This window comes from Dermacentor albipictus, chromosome 5, assembly GCF_038994185.2.
Source record: "Dermacentor albipictus isolate Rhodes 1998 colony chromosome 5, USDA_Dalb.pri_finalv2, whole genome shotgun sequence".
In the NCBI taxonomy this organism is placed as follows: Eukaryota; Metazoa; Arthropoda; class Arachnida; order Ixodida; family Ixodidae; genus Dermacentor; species Dermacentor albipictus.
The window spans coordinates 61,977,173-62,001,902 of record NC_091825.1 but is presented as its reverse complement, the minus strand read 5'-3'; the positions used below and the strand labels follow the sequence as shown (position 1 = coordinate 62,001,902).

The 24,730-nt window shown below is 42.7% G+C and overlaps 1 protein-coding gene and 1 long non-coding RNA gene across 2 annotated transcripts; one reads left to right on the top strand and one right to left on the bottom strand.

Annotated features, from left to right (window-relative positions):
- Nucleotides 1-277: 277 nt before the first annotated feature.
- Nucleotides 278-7,380, bottom strand: LOC139060458 (uncharacterized). Its single transcript, XR_011514832.1, has 3 exons — nt 7,107-7,380; nt 4,486-5,677; nt 278-2,518 (listed from the first exon to the last, which is right to left on the bottom strand). It is a non-coding gene; the product is annotated as an uncharacterized lncRNA (long non-coding RNA).
- Nucleotides 7,381-9,791: 2,411 nt separating this feature from the next.
- On the top strand, nt 9,792-24,447 carry LOC139060292 (BEN domain-containing protein 5-like). The gene is made up of 12 exons (XM_070539392.1): nt 9,792-10,039; nt 10,684-10,775; nt 15,155-15,470; nt 16,808-16,891; nt 17,690-17,740; nt 17,825-17,887; nt 17,968-18,027; nt 18,126-18,179; nt 19,506-19,559; nt 21,934-22,004; nt 23,200-23,422; nt 24,335-24,447. The coding sequence occupies exons 1-12, from the start codon at nt 9,856-9,858 to the stop codon at nt 24,445-24,447; spliced, it is 1,365 nt and encodes a 454-aa protein (XP_070395493.1). The 5' UTR covers nt 9,792-9,855.
- Nucleotides 24,448-24,730: the final 283 nt, after the last annotated feature.

Sequence of the window (24,730 nt, the reverse complement as noted above, 5' to 3'; positions counted from 1 at the left end):
AAACTGGCAAAGGAAAGGTGTTCATCATACAGGAAACTTGAGACAGAGCTTTCAGTGCAAAAGGGGATGCCTTGTTAAGAGGCTCCAGGGTGGTAATTTCAACAAAGGCGAGAAATGACCTTCTTGAACTTGCGCATGAAAACCACTGTGGAATTGTGGCCCTGTAGCCATGCACATGCAGTCAATTTTGGTGACAAGGCTTTGACACAGACATCTAAAGGCTTGCTAAAAGTTGTGCAACTTGTCAACACTTAAGGGCACCAACTAGGGCACCGGTCTCCGAATGGGAATATGCATTACCGTCTTGGGACACAGTTCACGCAAACTTTGCTGGCCCCGTAAAAGGCTGAATGCTGTTTATTGTCGAAGCATACAGCAAATCGTTCGAAATGTGCTCTATGCCCAACATACAGTCTTCCACATTGATTGAAGAAATCCTGAACTGTCTCGCAATATTTGGGCTCCCAAAAAGCTTGCGAGGATAATAGACCTTCCTTCACTTCAGTAGAAGTTGAGAGTTTCCTAAAGAAGAATGGGGTGACATATGCAACAAGCGCACCGTGTCACCCTCTAATGAATGGTCAAGCAGAAAGTATGGCTTTTGAAACGAAACGAGCACTAGCCAAAAACAAGGACAGAACATTCCTGTGTAGGCTGGCCCAGTTCTTGCTAAAGCAACACACCACTGTCTCCACATCAATGGGCAAACAACCGCTGCAGTTATGCTCGGGCACGAGCTGTATACAGCACCCATGCATTCAGCCCCAAGCAAAAGCGAACAAAACCCATACCAACTGCATATGCAACACAGTTTCGAGAGCACTTGTTGCAGGACAAGCATTTTTCTTTCGAAACTTCGAAGGGAACCCGACCTGGACGAAGGGAGCAGTTTTGGAAAAGCTAAGGCACCATTCAGGGCACGTTAAAAGCCTTAATGGTTTAGTACAACGACAATGGGATCACATAAAGCGCAGTGTTTTGAGACACAGCACAGAAGGTTCGTCAATACAGGATAACAGCTGTACACTATCCGCAATCAGCATGCTGCTCCCACAAGCCTATATATTGGAGAAAGTACACACGGTTAAATTGGAGTAGCCTACTACAGTTCGACAGCGACACAATTTGGAATTGATAAATACAACTACTCGACCTTAATAATGACTCTACAACTATCTTTCCAGAGTTTAAATTAATCAGTCACCTGTACCTGCAATCTTGAATCATGGAATGAACCTTCAAATTTCGATTTAGTTCTTTTCTACCTTATTAGGTAACTCAGATAAATATGAGATGTTACCAACACTTAAGAAGACACACTGCAATGTTATGTCTTCAACGCAATACAAGAAGTGGTTCTCAGTTGGAGGTGGATGACGGCACTGCAAAATGTGTGGCACATCGAATGCACTGGGTGTAGTGAGCAGCTGCTGGCAGTGAAAGTACATAGTGCCTGAAACAACATAAATGGCCAAGATATAACAGTACATGCCATCGGACATTTTGACATAGGAAGAGCAGGTTTTTCTTGGCACAGAGTACTCGGAACTGTGAATGACAATCGGGCCAACCTGGCACCTCAAATACTTGCACAGTTGTGGGAGGGTACCAAATCGTGAAATGAAAAGCCTTTTCAGATTTTCTGGAACATCATCAATTGGTCGTGCCTGCCCAAGAGCACATGTCTGAAAGCATCTCTTATATGTGTGCTCCAGCTCCTTCTTTGCAGACAAAAGATAAGACGAAAGTTCTACTTGTGCTGAAGCAGTCCGGTAGGCCTGGTGCATGATGCACCGTTCAGCAATTTGAACAGGCACATGCTTAGCAGCTGTTACAAGCTGGAGTGCCTTACCAATGCCATCTTCAAATGGAAATGTCGAGGTACCCCAAAGAGGCCCAAACATCCGTGCTGACTTTGAAAGATGCAACAACTGATGCATGTTAAATGTCATTGCACTTTCTCCGTATAGCTTTGCAGTCTGCTGAACAAATGCTAACAGTAACTTTTCAGCAGTACAGATTTCAGCTTCTATGACAATGTCTTTCAACAAAAGAAAGACTGCTTGTGTAAGAAGTGCAAAATGCGTCACATAGGCTCGTGGAAGTATGCTGGACACACATGGCAGACAATAAAACAAAAGCCAAGAGCGCCATTCAGCCGCCTTCCAATATGCCCGGTCTGATAAGGGCCGTCCTGACCTTGAGAAAATTATAGGTGGCCTTAGTGAACGTAGTCTTGCATCTACAAGCTTCAAGTGCCTGCCTATATACCACGAGGAACCAGTACACGACAGCCACAATTCAGTGATCTGCTTGGTAACGCCTTCCAAAACACAATGCATATAGTCAGGTGGAAGCCCCCAAACAAGATCAAGGCCTTGCAACTTGACCAGAGTTGATGGTCCCTTGATACCACAGACAGGTTCCTTACGCTGTGCTGCTTCAACCATTCCTTTGAGCACACCACTGTGAGTCCTGTCAGGGGCGTTCTGGCTGTTGAAAGGGTACTTCATTGTGCCTGCAGGCAAAGCATCATTTGTACTAAGCATCAGAATGATATCTGCATTTAGAATGTTCAGTTGGACACTGCAGTGAACATATGAAAGATTTTAAAACACTTCCGAGTAAAACATTTCACAGATAGCCCTTATGCAAAATTGATGGCATCTCTCAGCAGCACAGAAGAAGTGGTGAAAAGTTGCGACGTTGCAATACTGCACCCACCACTAAGTGGGGGAACCTGCCTAGGACAGTACAAGACTTGTGGTTTGCATGAGTCATGCAAGATAGCTCTAACATTTTCCGGGTTCATTTTTGACTTTGACTAAAGAGGTAATGAAATAGAATTTTTGGGTACCAGCTAGAAACAAAGGATGCAAGTATTCTTTCTTGCACATATATATCGCGAAACAAAAGCAACCAGCATGAGCAGCACTTTATCCAGAACCTATTTTGCGAGATTTTCCATCAGTATGCAGTTACTGTTAAAGTCAGATATGATTGATCCAACTACACTATGCATTTTTATGCACAGAAACAAACGCTTACCATTTTTTGCCGTTTATGATCGTGACAAGTTTCTTTGAAACAACTTACAGTTGCACAACGTCCTGAACTACACATAATTAAGGCATGAATTAACACTGTCAACGACAGTGCACTGTAATGTTTGGAGTGGCCCATGAGCATTGCCGATTAAAATTTAAATTTTGACAATACACAATCACTCCAGTGCAAGTGGTCTTGTTAGGGCTATTTGGCATGGCTCACAATTACTGCAAGTCTTGGATGGTCCTAGGTGGGTTCTTTCAGCTTTGTGATGGGTACATTCCTACAATATGGTGTGCCAATTTTGTGTAAGGTCTATAGCGCCATTGCCCTGCAGTTTCTGTTCGAAGAGAAATTTACAGGTAAGCTTCTGTGGCCTGGACCACAGCTGTGAACAGAAGCATAGCTGTGCAGGCACAAAAAAGAAGCCTGCGCACAGATTTTACAGAAGCAGATGGCAGCAAATCATGTTACTACCCATGCCACAGTGCAAGGAGTGTCAAATACTATTTAGAAAAATGCATGTCTGAATGGCAAAAAAATGCAAAAGCTGTCAAAGGCCAAGAAAAACGGCACTACGCACCGCTGCTGTGTGTAATGCATAATGAATTTGTGCTTGCCTTTTATGCTACTGACCTTGAATGAGAAACAACACTCGCCCTATGGCAACACTAAAGTCAGTGTCTCCTTACTTTTTTTTTTCTTTCCACCATACAGCAGAATTTTTTGCCAGTTTTTCAAAGATAGAAAAAAAATTGCACTGAAAAGTGATGCATGTGAGCTGACTGCCATAATTTAGTCCAAGCTTCAAATAGTTTCGCTGTTTTCTAGATTTATAAGTACAGCAGTCAGCCTAATTGGAAAAGCTTTCTGTACTTCTTTTGCAGTATCCTGCTAAGGACACCTTCTGCACAAACTTGTCATCACATGCAGGCACACCCCTTAGCTGCTGTCTGCCAACGACAAACGCGACATCATTAAGGTATTAAAATTGTCGGATTTGCAACAAAAGTTAAAAATAATTAGTGGGAAAATGACTGAAGGTTAGTGACCGCATAATTGCATTATAGAATAGTATAAAAAGTATGCAGTCAATATAAGGTACATCAGGCATAGTCAGCCAAGGCTGCTAATGCACCAAGCAAAACAAAAAGCAGTATGGTACGGGGTTAGCTTTGTTAATTACTACAAACCTTGCTGTGAATGTTAAATACAGTAAGGAGATTTGACAAGAGCTATTTGGTATTCTTCAAATGTGCAGCACATGCACTAAAACAAAGATCAGATAAACATGCAAACCACAAAGCTTTCTTGGCAGCCTGTTTTCAGTTGTGCACAATACATTCGAAGCATACTAGTATGCATAAGCAAAGAGCACACACTGTTTTTCTCATAGACTTGACAATAGCTGTTTGCTGTTTAAGTGATTTCACTTACCATCTATAGTGATGCCTTGCTCCAAGCACCAGCTGCACCCAAAATACCCATTGTACTGCTTCCTGTTCAGGATAGCGGCTCTTGCTGGGGAGTCCACACAACACACAATAACGTGCACTGCTGACTCAGTAGTTCTTCCAGCGTGTGACCACACCAGCTTTCCGATGCTGTTGACTTCTTCAACAAACTGCTTCATGAAGAGGTGCATAGGTGGGTGAACATGCGAATACCAGACACCTGAAATTAGCACATTTTGCCACCGAGTTAAAACTGGCAGTTCATTAACCATCACTTGGATTGGCCATATAGAGTTTTTACTAGCATCGAACACAGGTGCCCCATCAGTGTTCATGGTCAAAGTGATGTCGCTCCATGTCATGTTCTTCTGCTTTCTAACACTGCGGTAAAGAATGCCATCCGTGATGTCACAATAGACACCCGACACATGAGCAACAGATGCAATCTTCTGCAAATTGGAAAGCAAGGTACTGCCAACCTGTTTCAATAGCACCAGAAGCTGCTGCTTAATGTTAAACATTAGGAAAAAACTTGCAGAATTCATTAAATGTTGCAGCTTCTTCTCACTGCTGCAAGAAGCACAAGTGATGGTGTCTTCATCTTTGACATCGCTGTACTTTCCCAGATATTGATGGCAGTTCTGGCAGTATAGGTGGATTCTTAATGCTTCTTTTCTGTTCTTCCACAGCCTCCTCACAGAATATGTAGAGCATGGCACAACTTGCACCCCAAACAGAGCATTTATTAAAGTAAGAAGCCCTTGTAGTTGTGTCCATGTAAGGCCAGAAGTAACAACATATGCCAGCACAAGGAGAAGAGCCTGTGCTTTTGTTGTTGTCTGGTTTGGAAGGTACTCCTCTGAAAGCTTTGTGAAGTACATGTCAAACTCATCATCTTCAAGGGCTTCATGCTCGCTTCCTTCAGCAGCATTCTCTGGTTGACTATCTGCATCATCATCATTGTTCAACTCGAAGGCAGAACTGCATTCATCCCTACTGCCTGTTTCGCTTGCAGATTCGTTAGTGCCTTCTACGTTGCTGACATAGGCACTTGTGCTTTCACGAGCATAACTTTCAGAAGCAAGATCAGTCTGCCCAAGATGATCTGCTTCATTGTCGTTGGAATCAATGTCAGTGACATCCGCGGAAGGGCTGCTCAGGTTTGCCAGATTCGTCTGAAAGAGCAAACAAATAAATTTTATCTTCTAGGGATAACACTGACAAAACAAGTGTCGCATTCACAAGACACATACATAGGGCATAGTGGTAACAGTGCGATTACCTCTGCTGTGTAAAGCCAGTTCACTGATTAAAATTCAGCGCAAACAAGAACCGTGTTGTTCTACATACATATTTAATTGAATTATGGGTGCGACAGTGTACGTCCCAAGGAGCAGCAAGGTGTAGGGGTCTTTCCATTCGAGAATGTTTCTCTTTACAAATAGCAATGTTTGCAGAATTTTACCTCAGTTTACCAACCCTACCTCAGTTAACGAAACCCTGTGAAAATGTGCTCCCTAGGAGTTCGCCTATTCTGTCATCAGCCACCTCTGGCCAAGTCCTTTTTGCAAGCACCCTGCCTTGTATTTACAAATAGTGTTGGCACGGCATAGCAGGTCAGCTTAGGTCTAAGCACAAGGGTCAGAAGTAATTATGACAGCCAATTATGTGCCGAGAAGTAATGCCAATGTAACCAAGTATTGTGTTTTTGTAGCATCTCCCGTTGCTGTCCAAGTCACTTTGTTTCATGAGCATCATCACACCCTTCCTGCACTTTATAGCAACAAATGTGGACGTCAAGAGGAAATCCGCTAAACATGGCTGGCTATATGTAGCGAGCTATTGTTCCATGTTTAAAAGTTAAACCATCCAGATGCAATATCCATGGATCCAAGTGTTCAACTCTGCACATAGTTTGTCGTACTCACAGTAATGCTCACAGTAATGCCTACCACAACAATGCTCCTTAAAGAACCAATATTTCACTGGGTTATTGAAATAGAAGTGTTGCAATCTGTCTACATGCTCAATCTCACAAAAATCCATTTCAATTAGTATAGATGCCTAATACTACATAGAAAAAAAAAGGAAAGAAGTTATCCTGCCAGCAGTTGCAGAAAACATTCACCACATGCACCACATCGCATTAAAGTATGTCTCCCTCTAAGCCACTGAATTAACAAGTCAGTAAAATTGCATAATTCAATGTCAGTAATAAGTGATACTGAAATTTGGAAACAATACAGTAGCTACACGATTAGGATACCTCGTGAACTTCGTTCTGAGAGAAAACTGATCGCTAAAGTTATGTGCGGCGGCAACCGTGACTCGATCGGGGCACGTTGTAACGTCCTTGGCTTTAAGCGCACTCAGAAGAAACGTGCGCATCCCGATCGAGTACCAGCACGAAACAATTCTCGCTTTCCTCGCGTCGAGACTGATCGATATGCGGGGCAGCACTCAAGACAAGCGTTTTTTGGACAAATGGCTCGGGAAGGAGACCGACGTCTCTGACGCGTTATAGTTTGCCCCTCTTGCAGTAAAACTCATTACTGCTTTTTGTTAATCGTAGATTGGAATATTGAAAGTTACAACGACACGTACCTGACTTGCAGCAGTGGACGACTTGGCTCTTTTCAGCACGTACTCTCGAGTTTGCCGTGGCACTTGAACGTTCGAGTCCGGCTGCAGGTACTGCCTGTAGCGTTTCCGCTGATTTTGGGACATTGCTAAAAGTTCGAAAGCCCAAACTTTCCGCTGTGGCGAACACCGCGATGCAGTCTAATGTGACAATGTAAGCGTAAGCAATGGCGGAACACTGAATTCACACACGATCACACCATAGAGAAAGAAATTATCACACGATGCACGATGTCAACTGTTAGCTTGGCTATAGCTTGGCTTCGTGTGAGTGGTCAGAATCACGTTCTGCTGGCGAAAGCACGTAATGCCAAGCCAATGTCAAATTATATATTGTAAAGTACACTATGTCACTAAATATGCAAAAAAAAGTTTCAATTTATTTGCTGGCCGTAATTACAGCCAAACAACTCGTAAGCAAAAATGTTACTGCTTGAAATGCGACTCGGAGCCTGCACATCGGCCGCTGTGAAAATTTGTAACTGCTTATCCCATAGAGTTTCCTACAATTTTTGTAGGAAACTCTATGGCTTATCCATACCTGAAACGTTGGTTAAAGCTAGAAACACTAGACATGGCTAGAGTGACCTAGTGAAAGCATTGTTCAAGAAAAATGACGAACAATTAGTTGATTGTTTATTGTGAATCACTTTATAAATGAAGGGTTCGGAAAACCGCCTTGAAGGGTTGCGGCATACACATACACGTAAAAAAAAAACATGGAACGCACGCATGCGTATACGAATGATTGACTGATTGAATAAATGTTTTACTGATGGGATAGCGAATGGGTAAACGCCCTTTGTTGTCCTTCTGTTTCTTCTTATAAGGTTGGTTATGCTAGCACAAGATTCGCTCTGACCAAGATAGTGCAAAACGACAAAGGATCCGGAAGAGAGATTCTGAATATCGCAGCCGAGAAGATACTATATCTTAATTTTACTCGTGCTTGCTCGAAAATTATCAAGCACATGCACGTATCTCAGACAAGCAAGTGGCTAGATTAACTTTATTTTGTGCTTTGTCAACTGATCCAAGCATAATCGACGTCCCTGCATATTTTGCGCGCAGTGCTACCACATCTTGGTGTTGCAGTACATTTGTAAAAGCGGCGTGCACAGCCTACCCCTTCAGTAAACCACAGCCAATTAGCCGTCAAAACTCTGATACGTGTTGCAGAAGCTGCAGGCGGCTATATTCTCCTCTCGACGATATATTTCATTGTTTACAAGTAACAGGAAGGCACATGTAACCGGCAAACGGAGGCCTTTATAGAGCACCTGAGATTATGTAAAGCGGGAGGATCGATGCTAGAAGCAGGGCGGCCCGTGGGCCTTGGCGAGCCCCAACCCATGGACCATGTCCGGGTTCTAGCTTCGGTGCCCCATTATCCACTTTGGCGTCATAGAGGCGCTGCCATACGCAATAATGAAACATTACACACACACACACACACACACACATGTACACGCAAATATATATATGTGTATCTATATTAGCCACCAACTTGTGACGCTGAGATGCTGAGTCCTGCGGCGCTGGTTCTGCGCTCACACACCCAGCGACTTCTGCAACCCCAATCAGAACAAGTTATTTTTGTATGATTGTGGTTGTTGAGCATTTATGATCTTTATTTCAGTGCCCGTTTTTTTCTAAGCTTTGGTGCATAGAAGCTGTCTTCAGTTTTCCTCGAGCAGAAATGCCAATGCGTTGTTAATTAAATTGCATGCACGATTACCCGTTTCTGAACAGAATCAAGCTGTTTCAAATTTCCTTGTTTCGGCGGTGTCGTTTTGCAAGATCTGATAAATATATGCCCAAGCTTGGACCATCATATATGTAGCGTCATGGCGATATCAGCATTCCTAATAGTTTGCGGCAGAAATTGCTACATATCGTCTCGAATACAGCCTTTCTGTGGACGCACATGCATGCTTATCTATGTGTTTGATCAGCTGTGTTCGCTATACCTGTGTTGCATTACTGCAACATTAAAAGGAAATGTTTTTTTTCCCCTGAAATCAGCACTGACCGTGCGCTGTTGACCCTACGTATGTCTTTTCCGCAGAATATCGCTCCCAATGCTCTAGATATAACACACCCTTTTGGAGTATCTAATTCATGTGACGTTGTTGATGTCTTGCTGAAATATAACCCATGTTTTTGTAACGCAGTTACACTTATTCTCATATGAGTTACGACGTCATTTTATTAATGCTTACGCCTAATGAAGTTATGAAAATTCCCATTAAGCTTCTGTACAACTTTGAGCCCGCTGCTGTTTTGCAGCATTATTCTTATTTTGGTTCTGCTGTGGTCCTTATTATATTTCGCAGAATATCGCTCCCAATGCTCTAGATATAACTTTAGAGTATCTAATTCATGTGACGCGTTGTTGATTTCTTGCTTAAGTATAACCCATGTTTTTGTAACGCAGTTACAGTTACTCTCATATGAGTTGCGTGGTCATTTTATGAATGCTTACGCCTAATGAAATTATGAAAATTGTTATCATTAAGCTTCTGTACAACTTTGACCTCGCTGCTGTTTTACATCATTACTCTTATTTTCTTATTTTGATTCTGCTATGGTCCTGGCGAAGTCGCATGCGAATCCATAGCCATAGACTGCACAGCTGTCATCTTGAAGGATACGACTGTGTCGGTTCTGTTGCTCGATATCAAGCAAATTGTGCATATCCTCCTTGGTCGGGATGCGCGTATTAGTAGAGTATGAGGTGGACATGACCACTGCGGTTCTGGAGCACACCGCAGTGCAAAACTTTCATCCTGCAAACATTGCGGATTTCGATCCCACCGTCCGCTACGACGTGTGGTGGAATGGGGACGAGACCACGTCGGGAGGATACTATAAGGCCAGAGTGCTGCACATGGCTGGTAAGTACCACTCATTCCTCATTAAGCATACCTTAAGCTTATACGACGCGCCTTTCGAACGATATAATCTTAACCAGCGTGTGCTTTGTCCCACTCATTGTGCAGTAGTTAAGCAAACGGCCGACGGAATCTCGTAACGAGGCTTAGGGGTTTCCATGCGGCTGCACACAGGTCCGCCCGAGACGTATCACTGGGTATGGCTTTGATTAGAGTCTTGGGCTGTCTGCAAAATGCCTGAAAGGGTTGGCATTAAGAAATGGAGAGTGAGTGCAGCACGTCCTGCCTCGGGCGCTCAATGCGGACACCGCTTCGCAGGAGCCATCAGCGCAAATGTGTGCTTTTGTCAGTTACCAGTATACTTTTTGTTTCGACACTAAATTTTGGGCTTAAATAGTGTTCATTGACTCCATATTTAGTGGGATGTGATGACACCTGTCCACTGCTTGAACAGATAACTGTCATGCAGTGGACGTGGGAGCCACACTTGCAAATGCTTTGCAATTATGAAAAAATGAAACGAGAGTAATGCCAGAGGAACTAGTATACTGGCCAGATTTCTCATTACAACCCGTTCATGTTTCTCGCCTAACATTGCTGTCTGTCAGCAGTGTCAGCTTTGTAATACTTTGTTAAATGCAATGCAGAAACTGAAGAAGATATGACAACGCATATGTCCAAAAGGCTCAGAAAGCCTGTAGTATCCTTGGAGAAAGGCAAGAAGAGGGCCAAAGGAAAGGTATGGCAACTTATAGTTAACAGGATTTTAGTTTTATATGTTACTACTGATTTGGGTCATGTGGCTATGTTTTATGAGCGAAAGAATGTTGGTATACTTGCTAGCATTTTCTAAACAAGTTAGGCTTGTTGAAGGCCTTACAAGAACATTGCGCCTTTGTTCTAGGGAAATGACCTCTGCAGAAGACATCATGTAGAGCATATATTACATCCTCCCACGCACTGTTTCTTGTGATTTTCAGCATAGATAACTAAACACCCAACACCTGTTTCCTTGTGCTTTGTTCATTTTCATAAAAATTCCTCAATATGCTGTCATTTAAACATTGTACAGTTGTTATGTCGTGCATATTACTCAGTACGACAGTAATGGAGGCATTACTCATTCTCTACCTTTATTCCATCCTCTTTTTCCTCCCCCTTGGGCGACTCCAACCACGCGCCTTCTCATGACGCTGCGGTAGGCAGCGACACCTTATATAACAACAGTGTTATCTTAATTTATGAATGCTCTTGTTCACTAACAGCACCATTTCCAAAAGCTTTCCTCTGTTGATGAAACTTGCCTCAAGTGACAAATAGGATTGTGTAAGAGTATGGTCTCTATAAATTAAGCTAGTCTGCTGTTTAACACCTCTTTGTTCTTTTTACAGTACACATATTTCTATTTATGCATGCAGCATTAATACGACTTAGTTTGCTAGCCTCAGCACAAGGGAGTGTTGATCAGGCTCTTGGCATGGTTATCCGAAGGGATTCACCCAATGAGAGTCGTAGGTAAGGTCCACCTTCCAGAAGCGCTGGTACTTGGAGTGGACGGGAGCATCAACTGGTTAGCAGTTGAGATAAGCAAAAGACGGTGGAAAAAAGGCAGGAAAGAGATTGATATGAACGGATCCATTACAGGCATAGATAACGGTGCAAGGCAGATGGAGAAGTTTTGAGGAAGGAGAAAAAATATAGCACACCTGATTAACTCAAGCCAGCTAGGCTGTCACCGCCTCGTTTCAGGTGGGATGGCAATAAATCATCATCATCGTGCGAGTGTTGTGGCGCTTATTCGAATAAGACTGGGAACAAGATGACACACAAAAAGGCACATGCGGCAATTCGTGTAGCACTGTGTGTGTAGTGTGTGTGTACTGTGCGTGTTCTTGTGTCCACTGTCCAGTCTTATCCACGCTAAAACACTCCCGCCAAGATGCCATACCAACAAGCCCACATTGCTACTATAGTTGTTGATCCAGCTCACTGACTACACTTCAGTGATATACGGTTGATATGTTTTATTTTGTATTAACTCATGTCATCGGCCATTGAACAGCTGACGATGGTCTGCGCTTTGCAGGTTTCTATCATCCAAATAGAAATCATGATTAGACATTATGCTAAGATATACAAACAATAATCTGACGAATCATAACTGAAACTGACGTCATTCACATGAGGTCACAGCTACTAGATGCCTGCCATCTTCATGAGCACAGGGTCTACTCTGCTCAGGGTACAGCAGTAAACAAAAAGATATATTTTGCGTTTGTGTCCTGTGAGCCAAACTGCTAGGAATGTTGGTGCTGCATTATGCCAGACTGCTAGCTCAGGGCAATAGGTCTCTTGAACACACACTTCTGTCATACTTTATTCACACCGCATGGCTGTGTACGTAATTTGTGTAGTCCAAGAATTTATCTCAAGGAAACCATAATATCAACCGGTAGTGAAAATGTGTCTCTGCTGGTGAGATAAATTTCAATGATGGATGGAAAGATTAGGCGAACAAAAGGTGTGGAATGATGCTACAGGTTCAATACATTGCCACAAAGTTAACAAGCGAGGCCTTGGCAAAACATTCTTTTAATAATGGTTTATACTCTGAGAGCGCGCATACCGCTACGCACTTTGTTGTTCTTGTTCAAAGTGGCCAGCAGGTGCACCCGCCGTGGTTGCTCAGTGGCTTTGGTGTTGGGCTGCTGAGCACGAGGTTGCGGGATCAAATCCTGGCCAAGGCAGCCGTATTTCGATGGGGGCGAAATGCGAAAACACCCGTGTACTTAGATTTAGGTGCACGTTAAAGAACCCCAGGTGGTCAAAATTTCTGGAGTCCTCCACAACGGCATGCCTCATAATCAAAAAGTGGTTTTGGCATGTAAAACCCCATATTTCTTTTTGGCCGGCAGGTTCAGGATCCAGCCTATCTTGTGTGAATAAAGAAAAATATGCACATGCATCTACTCTTGTAGGAACTCTGAAACGGGTAGCAATGAGCATCATTAAATGAACATGGAAATAGGGGAGCTTTATGGCACCCAAAATAAACGAAATGTTATTGATATCGGTCCATTTGGCTGCACCACAAGAATGGATAACATTTTGGTTATTGGTGATGCTATAAGCTCCACTTTCCACTTGGTTGACATCAAGGGGCTCACTGCTGCTCCCTTCAGAGTTTGTGCGAGTGAATGCGTGTGCATTTTTCTTTTCTCGCATTCTTTCATCTCATTACATATTAAACGTGTAGTAGCATACTAAGCCTTTTGTGTGGCTAACCTCTCACCTATCATTAATGTTTCTCTCACCAGTGCACACATATCTTGACTACTGTTTGATATTTTCTTGCAGTACATTATTGGAATACACAAATTATTGAGTGGGCTGGCTGTGCTGTGGGAGTAAAGTACAATGGCAGTACGTGTTCAAGAGACCGTTCCTCTATGCTAGCGGTCCGGCATAGCACAGCACCAACATTCTGAGCAGTTTACCCCATAGAACCCAAATGCAAAATATATCTTTCTGTTCAGTACTGCATATGGTGCATATACGTCTGTGTGCTTAATATTGTTTCCACATGGCAATAAACTTACAGAAAATGATAAAATGCTTAGGAAATTGAATAGTACGATACTTGACTATGCTCACCCGTCGTGGTTGCTCAGTGGCTATGGTGTTGGGCTGCTGAGCACGAGGTCGAGGGATCGAATCCTGGCCACGGCGGCCGCATTTCGGTGGAGGCGAAATGCGAATAACACCCGTGTACTTGGATTTAGGTGCAATTTCTGGAGTCCTCCACTACGGCGTGCCTCATAATCAGAAAGTGGTTTTGACACGTAAAACCCAATAATTTAATTTTTTTCTTGACTATGCTGGATGGTGTTATAAGTCTGCAATTTTTAAAGATGCCTTGAGTGTGAATAGATAAACCACAGTTATATTGTTTCCTATGGGAAACTGTGGTTCAATCCGTGATCAGTTCAGATGCTACCTGAGTTATGGAATTAGACTTATAAACTGAGGTACCACTGTATTCGCTGCATTGCGTTTTCAGGGAAGCTTGGCATGCGGTAAATTTCTTCTAATAAGATTTAAGCATGCTTGAGTTTCAGTAGATCGTTTTATTTGGGATGTATGAAAGTGAATTTCTGTGCTGTCATGCATTCTGTAGATTCAAATAAGGCTTCACAGGCGAAGAAAATTAGTCCTTGCCCAGGGTTAAACAAACAACCACTGCTTTTCCGGGGTGATTGCTCAACCGAGCTAACCAGGTGGCTAGCATGCGGAAGCTCAAGAGCAAATTCAATGACAGCTTGAAGGAAGCCATGCTTTGCTCATGTGTGAATGATCTTAAAACACCCCTCAGTGCAGAAACCGCCGACAGGAACACAGACAGAAGGCTTCATTGTTCTTAAATTATAATTTAAAACGATAATTTGCAGCTGAAGAAAATTGAACAATTGCGATGCTCCCTAAGGTGAAATTTGAGCACAACTCTGTACGTGTTTTCATTTTGGAATATATTGGCTGACACAGACAATCTGTCTCGTGTGACATGTTGCAAATGGGGCAAAGTGTGGCACGACTTCGCCAATCTTCAGATCATGAGAGCCAGCGCGTGGGCGCGATTCACAGCCGCCACCGCCATACCTCCCAGATGACGCATGCTACTGTGGCACCATTTTGTAGCTATCGTCGCCAAACTGCGCTTCTCATGCTTTCACCATACCCCCCTCCGCTTTCTGCCTCATGGTTCTGCTGCACCCTCCTCTCTGCTTTGCTCCTCGCTTCTTTCATGCCCTGCGGCGTTCTGCATTCCCTCTTTCATTCTTTGCTGTGCTTGTTCGCCTGGTTACAAGTGACAGTGCTGACGCTTGCTGCAGGAACAGGCACCTAAGAGCTGTGCCCTAAAGATTTGTCGTGGTTTGGGATTCGAACCTGTGAGCGGGACAAATTTTTGTTCAACTGCAAAATTTTGCCTAAAATTATCATATAAGCATGTTTTGCGCATGTACTGTGTGTTTTACATTTGCGAGATTGCACTGAAGGGATTTTAAGATGAGTTCTGTTGTGTTCTTGCCATGTTCTTAAAGCTGATTTTGTTTACAACAGCAGGTCACACAGGCAACAAAAAGTATGAGAGTGGAAGTTCAGCAAACTGTAGAAAGGGAACTTCTCGCAGAAATCCAAGATGCATGCCCGCAACAGCATGTGCAGTGCACATGCTGTGAGCAAGGATGCGTTGTTCTAGAAGAACTCGCGAAATGCAAAAAAGAAACTGCGGAGCAAAGCCAGCAGCTTGAGGAACGAAGGAAGCAGTTTGAAGACGTCGCTGAGGAGCTAAGAACTCTAAAGGAAAAGATGCTCATCTTGGAGAGCAGAAATGCACATCTGCAAGATGCTTTGGCTTCCAAAGTCTTAGCAAGTGGTGAGTAAGCGTTCGTTTGCTGAAGGTGGAATTAAATATACTCGAGTGCAAGTAGAATTGGCAGAGAATTGATGCATTCAGCAGCAATACTCAATTAGTGATCTGTTGGCGCGATCGCACACTTCTGCATGGAAATCGTGCTCTGCAGGTATACCTTAATGCAACATAACGAAGCACTCTCGCTAAAGCACTGCAACTAAACTAAACTAAACTCTGTCACACAATTTGTTGCCAAGTATCGGTCCTCAACCAGTCTCTGCCATGGATACTCCCTGGCAGCAGCTGCCATTAGCTTAGATAGGGTAGCTTGTCTAAAATGTACATGGAAAGCTGTAACTGAACTGAAGCAATGCTCTGGAAGACAGCCCATGCATTTATACGCTTGGCAAGGCAAGTGCTAACTTGACTCGGGTTGCCACGTTGCAGCATGACAATGTGTGACATGGCCCTCACATGGACATGTGTTTGCTGTAACCCATCTTCTGGGTCCAAGAATGTTCATTAAATGTGTAACGTGGTGCCATTGCAGTAATGCATATTTTGACGATTGTGCTGGCTTCGTTTCCACCTAGCAGAAGTTCGGCCCAAGTGAGCCCGTAAGTTGGCTCGTACTGCTCGCATCAGTGGCCCTTTCGTTTTAGTATCCTAAACATCTTAAATATGTCTGGTTGTTAGTTCATCTAGGCCTGGAATTTTCACTCGTCTACTGATGGGAATTAGTCATATCTTTAAAAGGCCTTGGCAACATTCACATTTACCTGTTTCTCATGCCATTAGTTCGTAATTTTTCAGTCTTGAAATAACTGCTAGGGCATCATAGTATATAAAGTAAAATTTGTGGGCTTGTTTCAGCAGATGATTGAAGTTTATTCTGATTGATTAATGGAAGGAGACGGACCTGTATTGTGCAGTATTAGCCAAAAGCAACAGTGGAGTTTGTATCACATGAAGTATGATTGAGTGCCTATGCAAAAAAACATCAGAGAAGAATAACAAAAACATTTGTGAAGCTGAGGTGGACTTTTTGAACCCCTTTGTTTTTTCTAATATTGCAATACTCGAAATATTTCAGACTCGTGAAAGCTAATGTAGATAGTGGAGAAACCTCAGTCAACGAGCAATTTTATTTGCTTTCTAGTGTGTCTGCAGGTGTACGTTCCATTCCTAAATAAAATTTTGTTCTTGCATACTCATTAGAGTGCTTGTGAAGCTGTATTAGCAAATTGGTAGCTACATGTGCGTGTCTACCATAGGTCACAGCCAACTGTACCAAATTACATTCTATTCTGTGGAAGCAATCCAGTCATCTGTAGCATGATGTATTGCAAAAATTTCAGAGAGCAGGATTATCTACGCCACGTCGTTGGGAGTTTCGGTGGTGGCAGGTCCTCCAGGACCAACAGGAGCACAAGGAGCCAATGGTAAGTTGTAAAGTGTGTAATTGTGTCATTTTTGTTAGCTTAATATTTATATCATTGTACAAAAGTCTTGACTTGGCTTTTGTTTATAAAGTTTTGGAAAAATTATAATTGAAATTATGAGCGTGTTCTGTTTCAATATGCAAGAACGTTTAAAAAATACAAATTTACAGCCCGTCAGCTGGCAAAAAATGTTTTTTATTACGGCTGCTCACTCTTAGGAAACACTCCATAATGTGACTTTCTAGGGTCTGTAAAATGCACCGTGACTGCTGAGAAGTGGAATACATTAAGAGGCTATTTTTAATGACCACAGCCATTTGAAGGATGACGACATATCTTTACGGGTGTCTGTCAATTGGGCTTTCTCCAAAAATCACAACCACATAAGAGCTCTCCGTTTATTCATAATGGCAATTTTTAAATAATGCTAGAAGTCTTCATAAAAACACCCTCTATGCCTTCCCTGTTTTGTGTGCTATTCATGCAAATAGCACATAGAAGGCATGTGGTGTACTGGGGGCGAGGGGAAAAAGAAAGCATAACAGAAAATGATTATCCTGAGTCATGCTTTATCACCATGATATGCGCTCCTGTCTTTGATGGCAACTGGCAGAGGGCATGAACTGCTTGTTTGGCCACAAGTTTGACTTCACATGTTTATTTGATGCAACTAGTACAAAGGGCCACTGTTGTTAGCCATGGGCACTTTTATATATTTTTACAATCTGGTGGATGACTTGTTCTCTCATATCTGTCACCTAAATTTGGATATTTTTGTTTTATCTCTTGGAACCACAGATCCCGTACCTCTGGTTCAGCCGCGCCAGGCAACTTTTTCTGCAAAGCCCAGTAAGGATACATTTTCTTTGTGGTCGTGTTGTTGAACCTTTGAGAATATCACATATGTGAGTGGTCATTAAGTTTTACCTTCAGGAACCACTGCTGCCCCGGCTACCATTGTACAGCCACTATCAGCTGGCTACTTGTCGGAGCCCAGTAAGAATAATTTTTCTCTGTGGCAGTTCAGTGAATCTTTCAGAAGATAATGTGTGTGGTAATTGCACTTTTGTCATCAGGAACCGCTGTTGCCCAAGCTCCAAGCCATCCAAATGCAGCTGACTGCATGTCAGAGCCTAGTAAGGATCATTTTTCTCTGTGGCAGTTCATTACATCTTTCAGGGCATATTTTCTGCAGTCTTGGCAGTTCTGTCACCAAACAAATTTCCTGCTGCAGGTACAAGCTGCACACAAGTGCAGAGCACTGCAAGGGCTTCGACTCCAGAGCCAGGTAATGAGACATTCTTTTGTGGTTGCATCTTCAAGTTGCACTTTCATGTCTGCATTCATTTTATTGTGCAATTTTTAAAGAAATTATAACTGCAGCTTTGCACAATAGCATGGTAAGACTGTATTTCTTTATACAGCACTGTTCAGTTCCAAGTACAAATTTTTTTAGTTGTGCAGTACTTCACACATGTTAAATTCAATGGTAGATCCAAATCAAGTTTTTCTGCTCTGCATGGAGCAATCCTATTCCAATGGCAGAATGAGAGCGTGAGTTGTGTGTTCCAGTGGCAGATTGGGATCAGCCACCGATTCCGGATCAGTCTGTGGAGCAGAAATATTTTCTCCACCAGAATTGGCAGATTTGACCGGAAGTCCATGTGACATATTTCCTTCACCCACCTCTGCTTCCTGTCATGGTCGCTTGTTTTCGGTCGCGGGTGGCTATGGACGTTAAAAATATGGATGCTACGTCGCGCCGTGCGTTTTTGTTCCTGATAGTGACAGCTCAGACTCGGACACTATAAATTCCTAAGTGCAGTGATGATTCTTTTGATGCGGAAGAAAAACAAACGCACGGAATGCCCGGTGGTCATGGTGATGAGGCCTACCCAATCCACCTCTAGGTTAGCGCCCTCTCACTTGATTTCCTTGTACTAAGTACCCCATGGGAACGCACACATTCCATTTGCAAATTTGACTAGAGCTATCTCAGTCCGAACGACTTGCTCCGTTCGTGATCTGGCCAAGCGCTCGCGATCTGCCATTGGAATTCAACATCATTGATATTCACTCTGGCTCAGCAGTGCTTACTCACTGCAACTACCTTACAAATTCATTTGTGCCTACAGGCGCTCGTCATGCATTTGCACTTTTTCACATTTGCTTTTATGATGTCACTAATGCCTACTCGTGCTAACATTATGCCCAGTCATGTCCAAAATTTCACGGAATAGAAGTGGTTTATATATTTTTCTTTTTTTCTTTTCTTGACTAAATTAGTTATGGTGGGCACACAAAACTGAACTCTGCTTTTGACAGAACCTAGCAGTTTACCTGAAAAACACTACCACCGACCACCTGGTAAAAGTTAATTTTCATGCGGAGTGTTTTTTTTCCAAATTGAGAGGTATCTGTGAAGCAGCAGAAACAGAACATGACAAGCAACTGTTATTATATTATTATTATTATTATTATTATTATGTACTGTATATAGTGTAAAGAAAATGGGTTGCATGGTTTGGCATTTTAAGAGAAAGATGGCATGTAAAGTTCGAGAAATGCTAGGTTTTACGATATTGTAAAAGTGATTTCAACATTAATTTTTCAGCGCCAGAAGATGGCTTCATCAGTGAGATGCCAGGCATGGTGCCAAATGACTTCGGTAGGAAAATATTTTGTTTCACACTAATTGTAGTTAGGGGTGTGCGAATATTCACACCTTTCAAATAATGAATAGTGTCCCTTCGATTCGGTCTTCGAACCAAATAGTCACTATTTAAGATGCGAATTTCTTTCTAATACTTTTTGAATAAATTAAAACGCCAACTATGCCCAACTGAACATAGAATTGGAGCCAAGGTATTGTAAATTTTCGCCCCCATATTTCATAGTGGAGCAGGCTGCGTTGCTCAGGTTGCCAAACTTTACAGGCTATACAGTGATCATTTGCTCACTCTGAAGAGCCCTGTGCATGCGAAGACAGTACTTTCTTGCTTCTAATGGTCCACTTGTGCATTTAATAAACACTTCATAATGTACCATGTAATGACGGAAACCTTGTTCTACATCAATTGTGATAACTGTTCATTATTCGCAAACTATTTAAAAACTGTTTGGTTCGATTCAGTTCGCTATGGCAGTATTTGGGTTGTATTTGACTCGGGTGTCAAAAATCAGTATTTGCACGTCCCTAATTTTGGTGTGTGTCCATGTAATGTTTCTCACTACACTGCATGTGATGATGTACACAGAACTGACAGTACAATGCCGCTGTGCTTTCCTGTCACGCTTACAGTCAGGCTATTAATGTTGAGGGTACTTAGCTAGTTGAAACTGTTGAATCTGTGAGTACGATGTGAGCCTAGCAAGAATATTACAGGGTGGTGAGGGTTCAAAGTGGTGAAGAGTCCCTCTGACAGAAGCCGCCCTTTGAGATCTTTGAGCCGTCAACTTCTGCTTTAAGTACATTTGCTTTTGGACATACTAACATTGCAGCTTTGATTGCTCAAAGCATGCTTAATTCCATGGAAATAATTCAGTCATCCATACAAACACTGCCTTGCACATAATGGTTTACGAGCCACATAATCTTTTCTGCTTAGCGGGATCAGGAGCTATGTTTGAATTATTGAATGCTCTTTTGAGAACAATACTTCCGTCACATGCTGAAGCCAGAAAGCTTTCCTTGAGTGTGCAATACATCGAAGTACGTGTGGCCAGTAGCAATACATATACAATGCGAATGACCTTCTCTGCTCCTAAAATTAATGGATTGCCTTACTGAGGGCCCACATGCCATGTTCATAGTTGATAACCACAACAGCTCAGACACTGTGTCGACACTTCTGTGATATTATAGATAATTACATAAATAGGGTTGTGCAAAGCAGAGCCACAGTATTCCTTGATTTCTTTTACATGTTATTCTGCTTTGCTGCCGGTATGGCAGTTTAAACATTGTACAGTTGCTGACCGATGTTCTGGGCCTCGCGGGGACCGAAAAATAGTCCGAAAAATTCGTTCACTCCCCCCAAAATAAAATTTATTACATTTTAGATTTTTGAATAAATTCTTAAATAAGCTTAGGGCAGCTTAAGAAATCTCTAATAATGCCCTGCCTCATACAACGCTTGGAGGCAATCAGATGTGCTTGGATTTGTGCAAGAGTGACATCATCTCCATACACGAGCTGATTAGAGCGTCACTGTATTGGTGATTTCCGTTGCCAGGGTCGCCATGGAGATTGAAGAAATGAGCCATGTTTCTTCGCACCACTTGGCTCTCGCGAAGGCACATGAGGTGGTGCACACAAATGCGAGGCCACACAAATACATACAAAGATGCGACATTGTCTCTGTGACACACCTGCTCTGTAGAGACTGCTTGCAGAAAGCAACCGAAACTTATACTGGTGTCACGTGGCCACTTTCAATTGAGACTGACCGCGATTTGGATTGAAATTCTCGACAGCGATTGGTTTTCTTCCACAGATTGAGCAAAAAAGCCTATCGCGACTGGGAAATTAGATTTGGATTGGGCTTGATTGCAATCAAAAGAGTGCCGCATACAACAGCTGTATTAAATGCGATGACGTCTCCGATACACACCTGCTCTGTAGACACCCCACAGAAAGCCTATATGTGCACACCACATGCACAAATCAACTGAAACTTTAGAACTATCTATCCTGCATTGAGTGATTATAATGATAGTGCTGACTGAAAAAAGAAAGAATAACACTGTCCCTGGGAGCGTTTTGTCGGCCAAGAAATAGTGGGAACCTGTGAGACCAGAGAATTTGACGCGCTTTCTGTCGACAGCATGGGTCCCCCTATTTTGGAGGCTATAGAGCCTACAATACCAGTGTGTGGCATGTCCCACACAGCATTCTTAGCAACTGATATTTTTGGTTTCTATTCCTTGGTAATGTGTAATGGTTACATTGTACTCTTTCCTTAGCATGGAACTCCTCTATATTGCTTTTGAAGTATCAAACCTGGCAGTTCAAGGGAAAAGTTGTACATTTTTCTTTGCAGCTGACAGTGACCTGTTCGCTGAAGAAGAGGTCATGGATGTGGTAATTGGATCTTCAAGAGATGATGGAAAGGTAATTTTTAAGTCACAGAATTGTTCTTTAAGGCTCCGTGTTACACTTAGGTGCTAAAAGTGCTCATACATTTCAGAATGTTGAAGAAGTTTACTGAGTTATGCACCTTTTGTTTTTTCTTTCCGAATGTAAGTAACTGTGTATGATCCATTAACTATATTTATGGCTGAGTACCGTATTTATGCATCTAGACCAGTCCTGCTCCTAAATTAACACCTGAAGGTCTAAAGTCAAAGCAAAAAAACCGCTTTTCTTGAATGTAAGCTGGACAAAAGAAAGGATGACAGACACAAAATGCAAACAGCATTTCTTAACTGCGAACCTGCCCCAGATCATGTGATGTCATCATTGCTGCTAGCTTTGTCGCTTACCGTATCACTGTCAGCACATAGAGCACACCATATTTGGTGTCATCTAGGGCACTTTAGGTGCTGCGCTCCTTGAAGACATGCAATCAAGCTTCGTGGCATGTCGTCTCATGCTGCATTGACCCAGCTCGCCACTTGCTCTAGTGATCTGCATTTGATACAACCTTTGCTGTTAGCTTACACGCTTCATCAGTCAGCCACATCGCAAAGTATTTCCGCAGGCAGTCCTCGAAACACTTGTTGATGCAGACGTCAAGTGACTCAGGCTGGCCCATCATGCCATTTGGAATGATAGCGATGTACGTTCAAGTATGGATCAAGGACAAGGAGACAGTTCTTCAACGGTGTTGCCACTTGATTCTTATCCACTAGCCAAACATGTCACTTTTCAACTGGGTATCAGCATCTCTGGGGAAGGCTTCCTTAGCAGGCAGTGTCTTCCTCTTATAAATTATGTAGATAGGCACCTGTGGAAAAGAGTGGTCGTACAGATATTACATGGAATATATTTGAAATTCGGCTACCCAATGTCTAGGTAGATTTCAGTGATTTCATCAAGCTGTAGCAGTGAATATTCTCGCAGATAATTGTCAGTTTTCCAAGTTTAGAGCTTGCTACTGATGCCTAGGAGATTTTTATGTAGGAGGGTCTAAAAGATGTATAAAAATATTACTGAATAATTTAGTTCCGCTCATGCAGGTATCGGCCCAAATGACACAAATAAATGTGCCAAAATGCCAGCAAACTGCAGAATTGAGAAAATACAGTGTATATCGTCCAGTATAAAACCTGTTAGCTACTAGCTCTGTATGTATGATATATTGCAGATGTATGCTGGATCCGGGAAGTGGATTGATAAGGCAGCCTGGGGGACACTGTTCCGGGCGTCGGGCGACTCCATGTTTTGTCGCATGGCTTCCACTATTTATTGGACGCCCGATGAACTCCGGAACAGAAGTGTCACCGGAACCTTATCCAACAAGTCGCGGTCCATGGGAAGGACGGAGGCCAGACAAGCTGTTACACCAGAGAAGCTGTCATCCTTGAAAAGTATGCACAATTGAACATACTGTTCAAATGAAAAGAATGTAGCAGCAGTATTTTTTGATACAGCCACTGACGGTGGTCCTGTGCTTTGCAAAACAGTGCGCTTAATCTGCATTGATGTGCCATCCTGTAATAAACAAACTGAAATCCTTAATAATTCCTCATAGCAGTGAGCTTGCTATTGAAAATGATATTGATACAGAAAACATACTATCTAGTAACTCATTTCAATTAATATTTCACATAACGGAGACATTAAAAAACGTCTACTATTATTCCACATTCAGTTGTGGTAGTTGTCTGTTTAATTCTGAATAAATTAGAATTTTATGGTGTCTGGATGTAGTGCTGAGGTCAAACATAGCGGCACTATCCAGTGTGCTTGATATCGACAGCTTTATAATATCAGGGAAATTACATCAGCAAAAAACAATGCATATGTATAGGAGTGCTACTTTTGTGTAATTTCGCTACTTTCTGGAAGACGATAAACCAACAAGCCTACGTGATCGCAATTGAGAGCTGCAATGCTGATCAGAATGCTTTAGCCTATCATTAACCTTTAGCCTTACTGACTCTGACGGGTGCCAGCTGTGTGCATTAGCTAATTCTTCTGCTCATCTATAGATGGCAAACGCGAAAGGCCACAGTAACAGCGAAGCTGTTGTGCTGAAGCACCACGTTGTGATAACCTGCTACTCAAATATTTCATGTTGAAGCTCTAAAAAGAATTTGAGGCATGCAAATGAATAGGCAAGAAGTAGCCTGTAATTTTGTTGCCATAATAAACACGTAGCTATGATAAAATATTTCGTTTAACCTTCGGTATATTGTTGGGAACATGCAGTCTCATGCTGGAAATATTTGTTTAGCTGCTTTCATTACTTTATAGCTGTGATTGCTTTTCTTGTGCAGGCCTCCTCCGGATCTTCATGGGCAGCGATGTGACGCCAGAAGACGAGGAAAAAAGAATGAAGAGTGTACGCCGGCACCTGGCGCAAAAACTTGCTGATGCACAAAGGAAGTAGTGCCGCTGATACAGCTACAAAGCCTGTCCCAAAAGTTTGTGCAGTTCATGCCACCACACCCTCTGCTGCATTTTTGCTGACTCACTGCACAAGTGAGTCAGCAAAAATGCAGCAGAGGATGTGGTGGCATGAACTGCACAAACGTTTGGGGCAGTCCTTGTACAGTCATCATCAGCCTATTTTATGTCAACTGCAGGGGACGTATTCTGAAACGTTCGCCTCGGCGAAGTTTCGCACTGGCCACGCCTCCGCCGTTGCGGCGCGCCCTGAATGGCTGCTTTGA

What these genes read in the sequence shown, in the direction of transcription:
- LOC139060292 (XM_070539392.1), top strand. Translation starts at nt 9,856, where the DNA reads ATGCGCGTATTAGTAGAGTATGAGGTGGACATGACCACTGCGGTTCTG. An exon ending in TTCCAAAGTCTTAGCAAGTG is followed by an intron (nt 15,471 to 16,807) that starts GTGAGTAAGCGT and finishes CAAAAATTTCAG; the next exon opens with AGAGCAGGATTATCTACGCC. An exon ending in TGACTGCATGTCAGAGCCTA is followed by an intron (nt 18,028 to 18,125) that starts GTAAGGATCATT and finishes TTCCTGCTGCAG; the next exon opens with GTACAAGCTGCACACAAGTG.